Raw genomic sequence first — 16,571 nt, 5'->3', positions numbered from 1 at the left:
TTTGATCATAGAACCATTTGCTGCGTAGAGTATTCTTTCGTTCTTATTGTTTGTATTTGAATTTTTTTGTTTGGCGGCAATAAGTGAAACATCTGCACCCGTGTCTATTAGGAATGATTTTTTTGTCTTATTGTCATAGACGAACAGTCTTGTAGATGTTTCGTTTACAACTTCCTCTGCCGCCGTAGACGAAGTCGGTTTTAGTTTTTTGTGCCATATGTGCATGGCTGCTTGCAATTTTTTGCATTTGACCCATATGTTCTATGATACCAACAATTTGTACTGGTCTTTTCTTCACTATCATCATGACATTGCCGGTTTCTGGATGTTGAACGTGAACGTTGATTTGTTCTTGAGCGGTGTTCGGTTGATAATTTCGAGACCATTTTCGTCAGTCTGGTCACTTCTCGTTGAAGTTGTTCGATTTGTGCATCACGTTGAATATGAGCTGCTGCAGGGACGTTAGCTGCATTGACGTAAGTTCCTTGCATTGTTGAGTTTATACGGATTGTTTCGGTTATGTTGTCTGCCAATTCCGCCATCTTAGGTAGTTCCACTTGAATTGTGGCTAGACATGTCTGTACTTCTACAGGAAGACGTTGTAACCATAACCCTTTCAGTAATTGTTCGTCTTGTTTGCTTCCACTAATACGTTGCAATTCGCTTAAAAGATGGGATGGCTTTTTATCCCCAAGCTGTAAACCACTAACTAATTTTTGTATGCGTTTTTTTTCACTATCCGCAAAGTTTTTTATTATTGCTTGCTTGATAGCTTCGTACTTCTGAGTTGCTGGTGGATTCTGTATTGTGTTATAAATTTGTTCTAACAGCGATCCATCCAATGCTGCGATAACTGTGCCAAACTTTTGAGTATCGCCCTTTATGTTGTTGACTTGGAACCAGTAGTCCAACTGAATAAACCAAAGGTCAATGTTGTTTTTTATTAATGTTGGCATCGGCAGCTTTATTGCAGTGATTGTTGCGTTTTCATTGATTGGGTTAGTGTCTTCGGTTATCTTTTGCTCTTGAGTAGCCATTTTTTTTTATATATTCGACGTCGGCTTGGTCACCAATGTAGTGGTTTTTTATGTTGGGGTTTATTTCGAATTTAACACTCCGTATTGGTAATGGATAAGTTAATTTAACACTCCGTATTGGTAATGGATAAGTTTATTTATTTCTTATACTTAGTTATTATAACATATTCTTAAAGTTAAGATTTGTGTTTTTACGTTTTATTCACGTGCTGCTTTGTCTTTTTCCAAACTACTACTGGCGGGAACTGCGGCTATTGTTGTCTCCTTTGTGCCTTGTTGACAGTTCTTTTATTTATATTTTTTGGTGCTGCCACATATTATTTGCCTAGAGCTTTCACAAAACTATTTGATACATGAAACCTTCATCACACGCATAAATCAACTTATCCCAATGGGAACGATCAGATTTTAAGTCTATTAATATATATTTTTATAATTTTTATAATTATTTGGCGATTCCATTCTTGAAATAACAGGTCTGTTTTACGAGCTACTCGTAGTAACTTTAGTAACTTTGAGTAACACTGTGTATACACAAGTGCGTTCCACCAGCAAATTTTCGAGTAAATGAAGCATCTGAGAGAGCGTATCATCCTTATCGAAATTTGAAAATACTACACAGACTTGTGTTGATGTGTGAATCAGCTGTTTTGGTTTGAATTTACATTTATGTATTGTTTATTTGTGCGGCAGTGGTGTTCTCACCAGATCTTACCAAAGATTTTACCAAATAGCGTAATTTGTGTTACGCTCTCAGTTTGTACTTTACTTATGTTTTACTTGAGTTTTACTATGAGTAGCTCGTGGAACAGACCTAATTCCTAATAACAGAAATAACACACAATACAATTACACAATATTTATATCGAAACAGTCGCCCAAATGTTTGGCCGCTTCACAACTATTTGCTTAGATAGAGAAAATAATGTTTTGCACACAAATTAGCAATTTTAAGTGAGCAACTAGATGTTTTTTGCTATACTCATTAGCTTCCGCAAGCATCTGATGATCTCTGTGAATTTCGTTCGCATAAACAGAAATTGTAAATTATTGTTTTTATGATCTTTCTTTGTAACTTTTGCGGCAGTCAGCTTAGTTTTCTGTACATATATATTTTTCATGCTTTAAAAAAATGAAACTCAACTCGTGGCAACTCTATTCATACAACAGGGTTGGTAATGATTTTTATGAGTTGACAAAAGTTAATCACGGCTGGCAGCAGTAAAAGTTTAGTTGTGAACTTATTGAAGCTTTATTTGTTTATTAAAAAATAAATTGCAAATTTTGATTCATTTTATATATATAAAGAAATATTTCATTAAAACCCTAATTGTATTTTTAATTAAAACTTTAGGAAATATAAACGGCTGCAAAGTTTAGTTTATTTAAATATAATGCAGAGTGTATTCAATACTGTCAAAGGAACAGCCCTAAATGTAGCGGAGTACCTGACACCTGTTTTGAAGGTACCCTTTTCCACATATATTGACATTGTCATATAATGCATTTAATATTTTTTGAGGAATCCAAATTCAAAGAAACTGGGGTGTTAACACCAGAAGAATTTGTTGCTGCGGGAGACCATTTGGTCCATCACTGTCCAACTTGGCAGTGGGCTGCTGGTGACGAGGCTAAAACAAAACCTTATCTACCTAAAGGTTGGTCATATTTACATTTAGCTTCTTCTTAATGATTAAATAAATTTACTAGATAAACAATTTCTTATTACACGTAATGTACCGTGTTATCGACGTTGTAAGCAAATGGAATATGTGGGAGAAGAGACTGTGGTTGAGGAAGAAGCTGGAGACGGTGGTTGGGTTGAAACACACCAATTAAATGAAGATGGCACAAATGAACTAGATGACAAAATATGTGAATTGACTTTAAATGAAAACAAAGTATGTTTTATGCCGCAAAATATGTTAATAGTGACGTGTAACGTAATATATACTTTAAGGAAGAAATGAATACACCTGATAATGAAGACGAGTCTGGAGCCAACGACATGAATGATGATTTTGACGATGATGATGATGACGATGCAATCGATATGGATGAATTTGAAGAGAGTGGTATGCTGCAATTAGTTGATCCTTCAGTAGCTACTACTACGAGAAGAACAGAGAAAGACAATGCGTGCTCCTCAAATGCTACGTTGACTACTTCTACTGATGCGGGTGATTCCGTGCTTCATACTCGCACATATGATTTACATATAACTTATGATAAATATTATCAAACCCCACGACTATGGGTGGTTGGTTACGATGAGGTTTGCATTTAAGAACACATTATTAATGAATGTTAGAATAAATTTTTGACATATTTTTTAAGAATCGAAAACCACTGACTGTGGAACAGATGTACGAAGACGTCTCACAAGACCATGCTAAAAAGACTGTCACAATGGAAAGTCATCCGCATTTACCTGGTCCCAACATGGCATCAGTGCATCCTTGTAGACATGCTGATATTATGAAAAAGATTATACAAACTGTCGAGGAGGGTGGCGGAGAATTAGGTGTTCACATGTATTTAATAATTTTCCTGAAATTTGTGCAAACAGTCATACCAACTATAGAATATGACTTCACACAGAACTTCACAATGTAATGAAAAAAGGCTCGCATTGCTGAATGGTTTGACCAAAATATTTAATGCCTATTTTATCTTATCACTGACAAAAAATTGACATGTTGCTTAACTCAATTGCTTTTAATATATATATTTGCCTAAGCTTAAAGCACTTCTTATAAGTACATTGATGTTCTTCGATTACAGTCATTTTTGATTACAAACATATATATCGTGTAAATATTCGTAGTTAGTGTCTGAATAAAGTAAAATGCTGCGTTTGAGATCACAGAGCATATTCAACGATTTTTTTAATTATAATTACTTTTATCTATTTTTTTTAAACAAATATGATGTGATTCAGTGGACTCAACAATTATTTGATTTGTAATTAAAACTAAATAATATTATATTTTTAATTAGTCATTGAAAATTGTTCGGCGACACAGTGACAGCTGTTGCAAAGCGCGGATTCGTTGATGCTCATAGAGTGTCTGTGCAACGTTTCCAGTTTTGCTTCAAAGAGTATGTCATCGATTGCCTTTTTAACAAATATTTTTTGGTCATTTCGTAAACTGCTGTACTGCATCATCCAACCACACGCTAACACTTCATCCTCTTCATAACTTGATTTAAAACCACGAAATGTGATTTTTGTTGGTTTTACGTGAGGCGGGGGAATATGTGAAACATTAGCCGTCATATGACTAGAAGCGGGTATGTGCTTTGAAGAAAATATATATTATACAAGCTATGACAGAATTATTAAAGTAAATATTATACCTGAGTATTATTTTCTTCGTACACATCCAACGAATCTTCTACTTTTGGTATCTCTGGATTTCTATATAAAATTTTAAGTCTTTTTGTATGTGGCTGCAATTAAAAATAAAAAAATACATATTTAAAGAAATAAAATTTATTTATATCACTATTTTTTTAAATTGAATTTTTATTAATTTTTTTAATTAAAAATTCACTTACTAAAGTAATTAAAATTACATAATAAAAATATTCTTACGTCATGTTTTCATTTTTGTTTTAATTTTCTTTATTTTTAATTCAATTTTTTAATTGTTAACATTGAATTATAAATGTATTATTATGTTAAGACTAGATGAGTCAGTGCACTTGAGCACTTTTACTACTTTTCTACGCTTTGACTGGATTATTGTTTATCATTTCATCAGACTAAGCAATAATTGACCTCAGTTGTAGATTGATAATAAAAATAGTCAGTATTGCATAAAAATTTCTTCATTTAATTAAATTTATATCAACTATGATATAAACCCTTCCTCACTTCACTCACGCATGTAGTCAGTGTTCACTTTGTAATTAAAAGAATATAAAAATATGTTTACGATTAAATTTGAAAATTTCTCTTGAATACTACTACATAAATAGTGTTTTTCATCATAAGTAGACTTTCAATAATATTCGATATGCTTAACTATAATCTGAAGTTAGCATAAATGTAAATAAAATTATTTTTTTTTACCAGTTAAGAATGTATATATAAGAACATGAAGTATATTGAACGAATCTTACAATAAAGAAAGCAAAGTTAATTTAAGATTATTATTAACAATATTAAGTAGATCAACAATCCTAAAAACCAATATTTACAATCTTTTATTAAAGTCAACGTTCGATTTCAGTTTCTTTTATATTGAAACAGAAATCATCTTCAGATTTTTGAACAAATTTAGATTATGCGGTGATTCACATATCATCTAAACGATTATCAAGAAAAAACCACAAGAATATATTATGTTATTGAAAAGAAGGGATAGTGCACTGCGACCTAAAAGATCTATTGTGCCCCTTAGTCGGATTAGAGTGTTTTTCCAAGTCGGATTTCTTTAATGAAAGACAGTATAGAGTCTATTTTTCCTAGTGTTGGATTCTTATGATCCATGAAATACGCTTCTAGTTGTTTCTTCTGCTTGTTCATATGTGCCTAGCACTCCCCAAGCGCATGGTATGGAGTTTCTTTCTCTTCTTTATTTCTTTAGTATCTGCAGTCTGAGTTGGATTAAATTCCTAACTTGGATATATGATTATTCAATCTACAGTGACCATTCAAGAAGAAAGTAAGGTACAATTTGCACATCCATAAAATTTTAACATTGCAAAACACTTTAGAATTGTAAAATCAAATTTAATTAATTACTTCACACTACTTTTGTTTCTGTCTTCTCATGATATTAGAACTTTAATGGTTCAGTATAATCTATTGCTAGTAATATAACATAATATAAAGTATATTTTAAAATATATTTTTAAATATATTTTTTTTTACCTCATAATTCAAGTCCATTTCATCTTCATCTAAGATATTGTTTGGATCCAATTCTTCGTTATCACTTTGTATAGGTTTCTTGTCTTCATTATCATTTTCAAAAAAAGACTCATCCTTACTTGACGACTGCAAAAAGGTGATACATAATTAAAATAGTTTGACATCAATTATATATATATTAGTTATTAATTTTTATATGTAAAAGTGGTAACAGATACAAAAAAGAAAAATTATTTATTAAACAATTTTCGATTTTAAGAAAGTTGTAATAAAAAAAATGTATTTTTGCGTTTAAAATAACCGCGCATTTAATCACAATCAATATGTAGTGTCAAAAGGTACATACCTCACTCTTGTCATATGTGTTTGAACCAACTGAATCGTCCATAATATTAACAAGGGTTACGTTCTGCATATGACTTTGTAAAAAATCAATGTATTTAAACCACCACAGCTTTGTGGTATATTTTTTTCCAGTTGCTTGTCCCATTTTGATTTTGTGTACTTCGCGCCTGTACCCAGTTCTTAGAGCATTTATTTTCTTTTTGACGTCATGTATCGTAGCATCCACAAATACAGTCCGCAAAATCTTAAGCAATGCCTTATATCCATGAAGTTTAGCGTGCTGGTTCATGTAATTTTCGTGCTTTGGATCCCAAAGTTCTCTATGAGATTTGTAACAACTTAAAAAGTTTGTTAGATATTCTTTTTCTGTTATGATCGTAAAGTGAGACATGATTGTCACTTTAAAATTTGTGCCCGAGCATAAACTGCGTTTGATAAAAACATGTATGAATGTGAACAGTCAAGCAATGGCTGCCAATTTGATTCATTGAAAAACAATGATGCCACATTTTTAATATTTCAAAATAATATTACACTTATAATTGCCATGCTTAACAGCATATATAGTTCAATTATATATTGTAAACTAGGATATTAAAACATATTATTAAAATTTTAAAAGGTTTCTAAAGCATAATCTAACATGATCCCCTTTGCGTAATTATAATTATATGTATTACATGTAATCGTTACCATGATGGCCAATATTGATGAAATTATAAGATTGGGTTCTTACCCACATTTCTCATCAATATTTACGTTATAAATCACAGCAATAGGAACGCTATCTTAAATAACCCAAACAATTCAATATGATATAAATAATATAGATATAGATAAATAGGCGCGCCTAAAGTAAAGTTTTAAATGTGCATAAACTATCTGACATTTAATTAAAAGAATTCGAGAATATGACTTGAGACGAAATATATAAAAATCTTTATGAACCTGTCCGTATAAACATGGAATAAAATTAATTTATAAAAAAACACCAAAGATAGCAACTTTACAGCAACAGTAGTAATAAATAATTATACTCAAAAATAAAAAAAACAAATTAAAAATGTATGTACATTAATATACCATACATTAAAATACTGTATTTTAGTAAAAACCTGTTAAAAACTCATAAATTTATTCCTTAAATATAGCTCAACTTATGTTTATTTCTTATTAAGACGGTTGGTATAGGCGTCTATATTTTTCTATCTCCAAAGTAGTGCGCTTTCAACTGCATACCTTTTGATTATATAGCATTAGTTGACACCTATTGTGCTTTGGTCTAAGATGCGTGTGTCCTTATGCGTTTATGCGAAGTATATTACATGAAATTGGATCCGAATCTGTTATTGAATATTAAACGTAGGCCACTTGCAAACTACAACATGTTATTGACATCGAAAGGTGCAGCAGTAGGTGAACACACTTCCAATCGTTTATTTTTGTGTTCTTGCAAAATAATGAGAAGATGCTACCGCATGGAACCAAACAATTGGAATTCATGAACTACAACTTCACTAACATTCAACATATCGTTGGTGGTGGATATTCTTGCAAAGGTCGATGAACATTTTAAGCATCTGATTCTCCTGTCGCAAACAAAATGGTACTATCTAACTTGTATGGATTGGCTTTTACATTGGGGTGTGATTGTTCTCAGATATTACTTCTAAAGTTATTAGATCTTTCCAAATTGTTGAAGATTAACCATATCCATACGATGACGTATAATTCAAGATTATATGGAACAAGTTGAATTTTCTTAGAACGCTGGAAACTGCAATACATTGTCGCAACACTAACGACTTCAGACTTAGAACGCGAACATTTTTATCGGTACTACAGGGGTTGAGAACTCCAGCGATATCGGCACCAGTTCTGCTGATATGTTATATATCAACTATTTGAGGATATTAGGACAACCGCAGACAAAACTAATTTCAGCGTCTTTTTGCTGGCTTTTCGCAAATTGGTTCAATCATTGAGAGCTTATAGCCCACTATATCATATGCTGTGTTTGCATTGGTGTTGCTTCCTTCGATTGTATGAAGGAGAACGATAGGAAATATTTTAAGTAGCAAAAAAAAAAAAAATAAAATGTATATACATTTTCATTTAAATACTGCGGCAAAATGAACTTACGACGATGGTAATTATAACTTTAGGTACACTTCAAAGAAATTTTAGTGTTACAGCGTAGATTCAGTTATAGCCACAGATTGTAGGACGGAAAAATGCAGTTAAGTCAACTAACAGTCAACTCCAGCAGTCAACTAAAACTAGAAGCAGTTCATGCTTCTGATTTTACATGTAACTTACGATGAATCTATAGTTTTGAAATTATCAACTACCATAACTATGTGTTTCAGTATACAACATCGAATATTTTTCAACTAACTTTAAAGAATACAAATCTTTTCATATTACAATATAATCTCCTTTATTTAAACAATGTTTCAATGATTAAATTATAGTACAATGACAAACATAATAATGTTTGTTTTTTAAAATAGAACATTTTAAATGTAATTTAATAATGACACAATATGTACTGATTTGATACGTTACTGAATCAATTTTATTTACATAAAATTTTTTAAGGTATAGTTACTACTAATTAGTACGTTTATATACATAAAATACATTCGGTTTAATTACATATTTAACATTATTATACATTTTCGTGTAAATATTTCTAGGTAGTCTCTCAGTAATGTACATTATAATAATTATACTTACATATGTATAAAATATCCATAATTTCTTTTTTTATATTCAAACTTTTATGTGTAAAGGAGAAAGTTAAGAAGGTTAAAGTTTCATACGATAAAAGGTATATAGAAAGTAATTCTAAAAATAATTTAAAAATTCTAATTGGTCATAGAAAATTGTTCCGCCACACGACCGCAATTGTTGCACAGAGCTGCTTCATTTATCCTGACAGAGTGCCTGTGCAACGTTTCCAGTTTTGCTTCAAACAGAATGTCATCAATAGCCTTTTTCGCAAATATTTTTTGTTCACTTCGCAAATTTCTGTACTGCATCATCCAACCACACGCCAACACTTCATCTTCGTTGTAATTTGACTTCACATCACGAAACGAAGAATTTGTTGATTTTCTATAAGGCGCAGATATGTTTGACAACGTTTTAACATGACTAGAGGTGTTTGTATCCTAATACAAATATACTTTAATTAATGAATTATTAATAATTAAATTTTAATATTATACCTGAAATGGGCTTTCATCATATTCATCTAACGAATCCTCTGTAGGTGTTTTAAAACATATATCATCCGGATTTTCAAACTTAATCTTTTGCCTTTTTGTATGTGGCTGCAAGTAAACCATAAACAATGAAAACATTGATTTACAAAAAAATCATAATATGTATTTATGAATCTATGTACACTGTCAACAACTTATATAGTTGATGGTATCACGACTAAATATACAGTCTTATTGTGTTTAATGTCAGACGTTTGAATCGTAAGTCTCAGTAAATTGAAATTGCCCTTCTGTTTAATTACGATGAACTGTAATTGAAACATAACCTGTAGTGCTTCAGTAGGGTATGATGCAAAGGTACCCATAGTGTTCCCACACGAATGAGGGAACAGTGACACAATAACTAATGAACTGATTTAAATAATATAGTCAGTATTTATAACGGAAATTTATTTACCGCATAACTGATTTCTACTTCTTCGACCATATTGCTTTCATCCACCTCCTCATTATCACTTTGCTTTATTTCCGTAATATTAAGAAATGGATAGGAATCACTATTCTCTTTTATTGAACTCTGCAAATGAAAAGAAAACGTTTAAATTATTAATATATAAATTTCAGAATATAAAAAAATGTTATTGTGTAGGAGTATTGTGTAAAACTGTTGACTGCTCAATCGAAAAATATGTATTTTAAACATAAAATTGCTAGTGTGCCCCGCAATTACAAATAATTTCGCCAAGACTTGACAATTTCAATAGCAAAAACAAAAACAAAAAACGCCTATCATCTTTACACAATCATTTTGAATTTCCGAAAAGTACATACCTCCTCCTCTTCATCGCAAATGCTTGAACGTACCGTGTCGTCCATAATGTTAACAAGTTCTATGTTTTGCATGTGATTCTTCAAAAAATCAATATATTTAAACCACCATAGCTTGGGGGTATAACTCCTACCAGTGGCCTGACCCATTTTGATTTTGTGAAGTTCACGCCTGTAACCAGACCGAAGTATATTAATTTTCTTTTTAACATCATGGATTGTGGCGTCGATAAAGACAGTACGTAAAATTTTAAGCAATGCTTTGTAGCCAGGCAGTTTGGCATTTTTGTTCAGATAATCTTCATGTTTTGGGTCCCAAAGTTCTCTATGAGATTTATAGCAAGAAAGAAACGATGTCAAATATTGCTTTTCTGTAAGAATCGTGAAATGAGACATGGTTGTCACTTTTTATTTTATATTTGAACACTAAACTCCGCGTTTGATAAAAAACTTGTATGAAATTAAGCAATCAAACAATGGCTGCCGATATTTATACATTCATCAACTGACAGGGATGCCACACTTCGAATATAATCTGCAATTTTTACTTTTCCGATACAAAATACAATGGCACAAAATCACATTCACAGTTTACTTGCTCACGGAAATAAATTATTGCCAGGCACGTTGATGTAGGCAATCACAATATATTTCAGAAGACTTCAACTTTCGAAATTTTATTATATTAACTAAAAGTTTGCTAATTTTAATTAAAACTAGCAGTAATTAAAACTAGGTAAAAAAAATATATTCGTTAATCAAACATTAATTGTTATATAGAAACGTTTTCGAATGAATATATGGATTTTATCTGAGTTTTGGCTGCAAGCAAAAACATACACATTTTATTGAAAAGGTGAGAGTAAAGGCACAGTGTAATATGCACATATATATATTTCAATAAAAACGACACTGCCATTAATTACACTCCTAAAAAAAATCTTTCACTAAAAAAAAATCTTGAAACCGAAAAAGAAATAAAAACATAGAGGAGAAAGTTTTTTTCTATTTTCTGAAATTAAACTATCAGTTTCACTTACGTCCAGCTTAAACCAAAATATACACTAATACTAGCCGTCACTTTTTCTTTCAGAGTTGTAAACAATATCATTAGGTCTGGTTGAAAAAAGTTGACATCAGTTTTAAGATATGTTAAATGGTTTTCTGTGACATGTTTTTTATTGTTTTGTGTACAATAGTCGAAATTTTTTCTTTCAAGCATGATATAGACGATGCTACATGTGTGCAAACCAAGTATGCCGTGCTACCAAATCGCACTGTGTATATTCAAGTATGCATACCAAATTTCGGTTTGCAGACATGTATGCGGGAAAAATACACTTTGTTTCAAAGTGTATAGCAAAGCGCATACTTGGTATAAATACTTGGTGTGCATACAAGTAGCATCGTCTATATCATGCTTCAGAGTAGGAAAAAAAATAATATTAAGCCTGGTTGAAAGAAATTGGCAGTACTTTTGTTATATGCTAAATACTTTTGTTTGACATATGTTTCTCGTTGTGTTGTGTACAATATGATATGATATGTACGATAGGAATTTTGAAACATATTTTCAGTGAACATTCACAATAGACTGATTTTTGAATTTGGCCGCACTAAAACATTAGTCTTAAATGTTTTTGCGAGTAAAACCTGAGGATTTTAAGAGTATTGATAACTATTGTATTCGTTATCATAATTAAATGCCATTATATGTATATTCTATGTTTTATTGATATCTAGTCATACTTAAAAGTATCATTGTAGTGGTGCTTCCTCGATGTAAAAGTTGTGGGGAACAATATAATTATGTGGTGTAATCAATATAATTATGTATCGTAATCGATATAATTGTGTGGTGGAATCAATATAACTTTGTATGGAAATTTATATCACTAGCACAAAGTATCCAAAAGTATCAATAATAAATCAACAAATTCAAACAAAAGTTATTTATATTTGTGAAGTATATATGTATATATATATTTTACTACATTTATTTTAAAATAATAATTAAATTATTACATAAAATAAATTTTTTTAAACATTTCGAGTTGAAATATAGCATAAAGCAATCAATTTTGAAAATTAATTCTTTAAAGCTGATTAAAGCGTCAATAAAGCTCAATAAAGAGATTCTTTTGGCATCGATACCACTATAAACTGCTGGATTGTTTCTTCATATTTTACCTTTTATTTGCTAACTACGGAACAAATAAATGAATGTTTCATTTTTATACGATGGATTTTCAATTATTAATAAATTATTCTATATTCCAGCAATATGTTAGCACTAAGCAATGCTTTAAAGTGTTCGAACATTTCGATGCCATAGCAATTTGAGTATATTCGAATTCGAATAACTGTTTTGAATATTTTAAACTAATAATAAAACAGCGGAACTTTCACTGAAGGTTAGCTTTATTTAATATTTTTTCCTGAATATATTGTTGAAAATAATACGTTATAGATTAGTTTTTGGTACAAAAATGGCAAAATAATACTTCGTTTTCATTTTCGACGTGACATTTCAGTTTCACTACTTGATTTTTAAAATAATATATTGCTAGTGCTAAGTTAGCAATGTTGATGTGGAAACTGGCTTATCTTATATGAATAAACTTTAAAAAATGATTTATTTGTTGAACTTTTTTAGAGATATATAATATTTGAGTGGAAATATTGAAATGATATTTATTAATTCTATTTCAAAAGTATAGGAAATAAGCTTAAGAAATAGAATATTGAAATAATATTTATTTATTATATTTCTTAAGCATATTTTTCTTACAATTTAGAAATTGACATTTTTTAAAAAACTTGAAATTAGAAATATGACTTTCAATATAAATTTAGCAACATAGGACTACTCTATTTTTATGTTCTCTATCAGGCGTATTCTCTAGCAAATTGGTACCGTTTCTAGATTTTTCTTAAAATTAATTTTTTGAAAAACTCAATTTTTGCCAATTTTTTTCTTTGTATGATTTGAACAATACTCTTTAGAGATATAATTTCTATACAATTCGGTATACATTGAAACAGCAAGAATTGTTAAAGTAGAAACCTGAAACGATAATGTAAATGTTTGGGAATCAATCTTAGTAAAGTTCATAATGTAAACATGGTAAATGCTTACGTAATGTAAATTTTTACTTACATACTTTTAATTTTACTAGTTTGCATTTGAGTGAATACGTTAAAATAGCAAAAAAATTTTTTAGAACAAATTGCCATTTTGTGCATTTTACTTACAGTTGACAATTTTTTTTTATGTGACAGAGAAAGTTAAAATTTCAATGCGGAAATGTTTTTCGAGTTATCTTAATATGTAGTTTTGAATCTTTAATATAATAGCCGTAATTTTTCTTTCAGAGCTGTAAAAAAACAGCATTGTCTGGTTGAAATAAATTGGCATCACTTTTAATGTATATATAAAATATAAAAATCGTAAACACAAAAAATTAATTAATTCATTTAAATAAAGGAAAACAAAATGAATATTAGAAGGGCAATGGTAAGTATTTTTATCTTATATATTTAAATTAATTTATTTATTTATGTATTTCAATTGATTAGAAAATGCACATATGATTTTAACGGATGACAGGATTTTTGCAACATATTTCCAGTGAACATTTACAATAGACTGATTTTTGAATTTGGCTGCACTTAAAGTTAAGTCGTTGTTGTTGTTTCACATATAATTTCGGATTTCTTTCGTAAGTTGCGAGTATTTTTTTGCTGCTCTGAAAGAAAGCATTGCAGCTAGTAGTGAATCTATGACGTAATGAATAAAGTTGTGAATAATGTACACTAACATTTCATTTAGAAAGTGGAAATGTTGGTGCAATGAAGTACTTCTGAAGTCAGGTGTTTATTTCTTTTTTTCTTTAAAATTTTAAAAGTAGTAAATATTAATATTAATATTATTGAAACTACATAAAGGATAGAGCCCTGAAATTATTTACGAAAACTGGCCGGCTTACCAACACCGCGTTATCGAATCTCAAAATGGTTACAGGCTCCTCGGGGAGGTATGCAGATCTGAGGTCAATTATTGCTTAGTCCGATGAAGTGATAAACAATAATCCAGTCGCAGTTAATAGAGAGCAGAAGTGCTCAAGTGCACTGACTTAACTAGCCTCAACATAATAGTAAAATATCATATTTTTTAATGTTAGTAAATAGTGAAAAAGTCAAAATATACCACAAGAAAAAATTTCAAACTATAACAGCGAATGTGCGATATGTTGTTGTTGTAACCTGCTAGGACCTGCTTGTGAAGTCACTTGGTCGACGAGTGGTTTCAGCACGTTGACCCGACCGTTCTTAGAATGTGTAATATATTTTACTTTACTATTTTGTATTTGAAAGTATTTTAGTACTTTCGATGCAAATCTCTTTTTTCAATATTATATCAAACGTTCCAGAATGACTTATACACTACTATATGTGAGCACAATAATATTAGTTTTATTGTAAATAAATCGTCAAACTGTCTGGCAACTATTATTTTGAATTTTGGCATTTCATAACTTTGGAGTTCATTTTAGACATATTTTTAGGTATTTATTCAGAAAATGTAAATCGCTATATAATTACCTCATCATTCCCTAGACTAATTACGATTTCCTCTTTACTGTATGTAATGTTACTGCCATTTACTAATTTATCATCGTCAAACGGATCCGGCTCATTAATAAATGAAAAGTATGGGTAAAATTTCCACGTAGAGACGTATTCCTTCCCCAATTTAGCCATAGATACGGTTTTCTGTCTCTCACGCCGCAAACACGATCTGAAACTGTTTATTTTCCTTTTAACCATGTTAATATCGGCGTTGGGATCAATTTCCCTCAGTTTTGCAAGTAGAGTATTATAAGCAGAAATTTTATATTGCTTCATATTATAATTATCAGAATTAACATCCCATAATGCTGGTTGCGATTTATATATGTCAATGAATTGTGTCCAAAAGTTAAATCCGAACATACTAAAACTCTATTTAAATGAAAACAGCGATTATAACGAGTAGTTATACGTTTAAATTCTTTCAAACTCTTATGCACTTCACACACTTATCACACAAAATTTAGCAAAACTAGTTTGTCAAAATGCAGCATTTTTGTTTGGCGTGCCAGTATTACCAGCAAAAAATTCTTTTAACTAAAATTATTTTATATACTTCAATAAATGCATATGTATATTATATATATTTGTAAGTTAACACTAAAATTAATTTTAAAGTTAAATAAGAATAAGGAACTGGACTACTAGATCCTTTGCCCGAAATGCATATGTATTTATTTATTATAATTAATTACAAAATACAAAATCTTATAACTAAGATAGGAAAAACCAACGCTAGCTGCCAGGACCTTCAATTCCGATATTATAAAATAAGTTTTATTGACAAAATTACAGGGGTTAATATATATTTTTATATATTTAAAGTATATTTTTAACAGTAATTATTTTTAATAGGCTGGTAGGTAAGATGTTTTGTAAAATATTACTACGAATAGGATTAAAGAAATGGCAATCGTTAAGTATATGATCCATAGATGGTGTGCTATTACAAAATAGACAGTCTGATAACTGATCGCACCTCAAACGAGAACTAAACAACGCTTATAGGTTAAACGATTACTCATGTATCCACATACAAATGCGGATTATAACTCTATAAACTTTTGTATCAATGTATCTGATACAATTTAGGTCGTGTGCGAGTTAGGCTAAGTTGCGTTCTAAATGAGGGAAATTCTAAGTTGTGTCGATAATGTATTGATGTGTCCGAATACGTGTTTTGATAAATGGCAAAATGTGTGCAGTGCAAAAAATCCCAAAAAATCTCCCATTTGGTTTAGCATCAACTTAGCCTAACTCGCACACGACCTTAATTTAATACATCAAAAATAATCAAAAAAGCTAACAAATAAAATTTTAATTAACTACTCGAACCTATTACCATGCTCAGACAGCCAAAATTCCTTAATTTCATTCAAATAAAATTAAGTTGATTTGGAAACTGATAATACTGCCCCAAATCAAGGAAATCATATGTTCTTAGGTCGTGTGCGAGTTAGACTAAGATCCATTCTAAATGAGGGAAATTCTAAGTTGTGCCGATAATGTAGTGATGTGTCGATACGTATTCATAAATGGCTAAATGTGTGCAGTGCAAAAAAATTCCAAAAAATCTCCCATTTGGTTTAGCATTAATTAAGCCTAACTCGCACACGT

At 30.4% G+C, this 16,571-nt stretch overlaps 4 protein-coding genes across 6 annotated transcripts; 1 reads left to right on the top strand and 3 right to left on the bottom strand.

The window, feature by feature from the left end:
• Nucleotides 1-200: 200 nt before the first annotated feature.
• LOC119687116 lies at nucleotides 201-1,037 on the bottom strand. Its single transcript, XM_038101308.1, has one exon. It carries the CDS (start codon nucleotides 1,035-1,037, stop codon nucleotides 201-203), a length of 837 nt encoding a protein of 278 aa, XP_037957236.1.
• Nucleotides 1,038-2,238: 1,201 nt separating this feature from the next.
• Nucleotides 2,239-3,912, top strand: LOC119670934 (ubiquitin-like-conjugating enzyme ATG3). 2 transcript variants are annotated; one of them, XM_038081389.1, is made up of 6 exons: nucleotides 2,239-2,264; nucleotides 2,392-2,503; nucleotides 2,560-2,695; nucleotides 2,748-2,938; nucleotides 2,998-3,312; nucleotides 3,375-3,912. In XM_038081389.1, the coding sequence occupies exons 2-6, from the start codon at nucleotides 2,432-2,434 to the stop codon at nucleotides 3,651-3,653; spliced, it is 993 nt and encodes a 330-aa protein (XP_037937317.1). In that variant the 5' UTR covers nucleotides 2,239-2,264; nucleotides 2,392-2,431; the 3' UTR covers nucleotides 3,654-3,912. The 2 variants fall into 2 exon arrangements, with proteins under 2 accessions (XP_037937317.1, XP_037937315.1); XM_038081387.1 differs by having other exon boundaries at nucleotides 2,242-2,503.
• Nucleotides 3,913-4,005: 93 nt separating this feature from the next.
• LOC119670935 lies at nucleotides 4,006-6,749 on the bottom strand. Its single transcript, XM_038081390.1, has 4 exons — nucleotides 6,266-6,749; nucleotides 5,920-6,045; nucleotides 4,398-4,490; nucleotides 4,006-4,338 (listed from the first exon to the last, which is right to left on the bottom strand). Exons 1-4 carry the CDS (start codon nucleotides 6,653-6,655, stop codon nucleotides 4,030-4,032), a joined length of 918 nt encoding a protein of 305 aa, XP_037937318.1. The 5' UTR covers nucleotides 6,656-6,749; the 3' UTR covers nucleotides 4,006-4,029.
• Nucleotides 6,750-8,813: 2,064 nt separating this feature from the next.
• LOC119670932 lies at nucleotides 8,814-15,506 on the bottom strand. Of its 2 annotated transcripts, none has more exons than XM_038081385.1 (4): nucleotides 14,928-15,506; nucleotides 9,952-10,071; nucleotides 9,498-9,602; nucleotides 8,814-9,440 (listed from the first exon to the last, which is right to left on the bottom strand). In XM_038081385.1, exons 1-4 carry the CDS (start codon nucleotides 15,315-15,317, stop codon nucleotides 9,135-9,137), a joined length of 921 nt encoding a protein of 306 aa, XP_037937313.1. In that variant the 5' UTR covers nucleotides 15,318-15,506; the 3' UTR covers nucleotides 8,814-9,134. The 2 variants fall into 2 exon arrangements, with proteins under 2 accessions (XP_037937313.1, XP_037937312.1); XM_038081384.1 differs by lacking the exon at nucleotides 14,928-15,506 and adding an exon at nucleotides 10,326-10,800.
• Between the last annotated feature and the right edge of the window lie 1,065 nt (nucleotides 15,507-16,571).

Source organism: Teleopsis dalmanni, chromosome 1, assembly GCF_002237135.1.
Source record: "Teleopsis dalmanni isolate 2A chromosome 1, ASM223713v2, whole genome shotgun sequence".
In the NCBI taxonomy this organism is placed as follows: Eukaryota; Metazoa; Arthropoda; class Insecta; order Diptera; family Diopsidae; genus Teleopsis; species Teleopsis dalmanni.
Note: the sequence above shows the minus strand (reverse complement) of the source record. Positions and strands in the feature narration are given on the sequence as shown.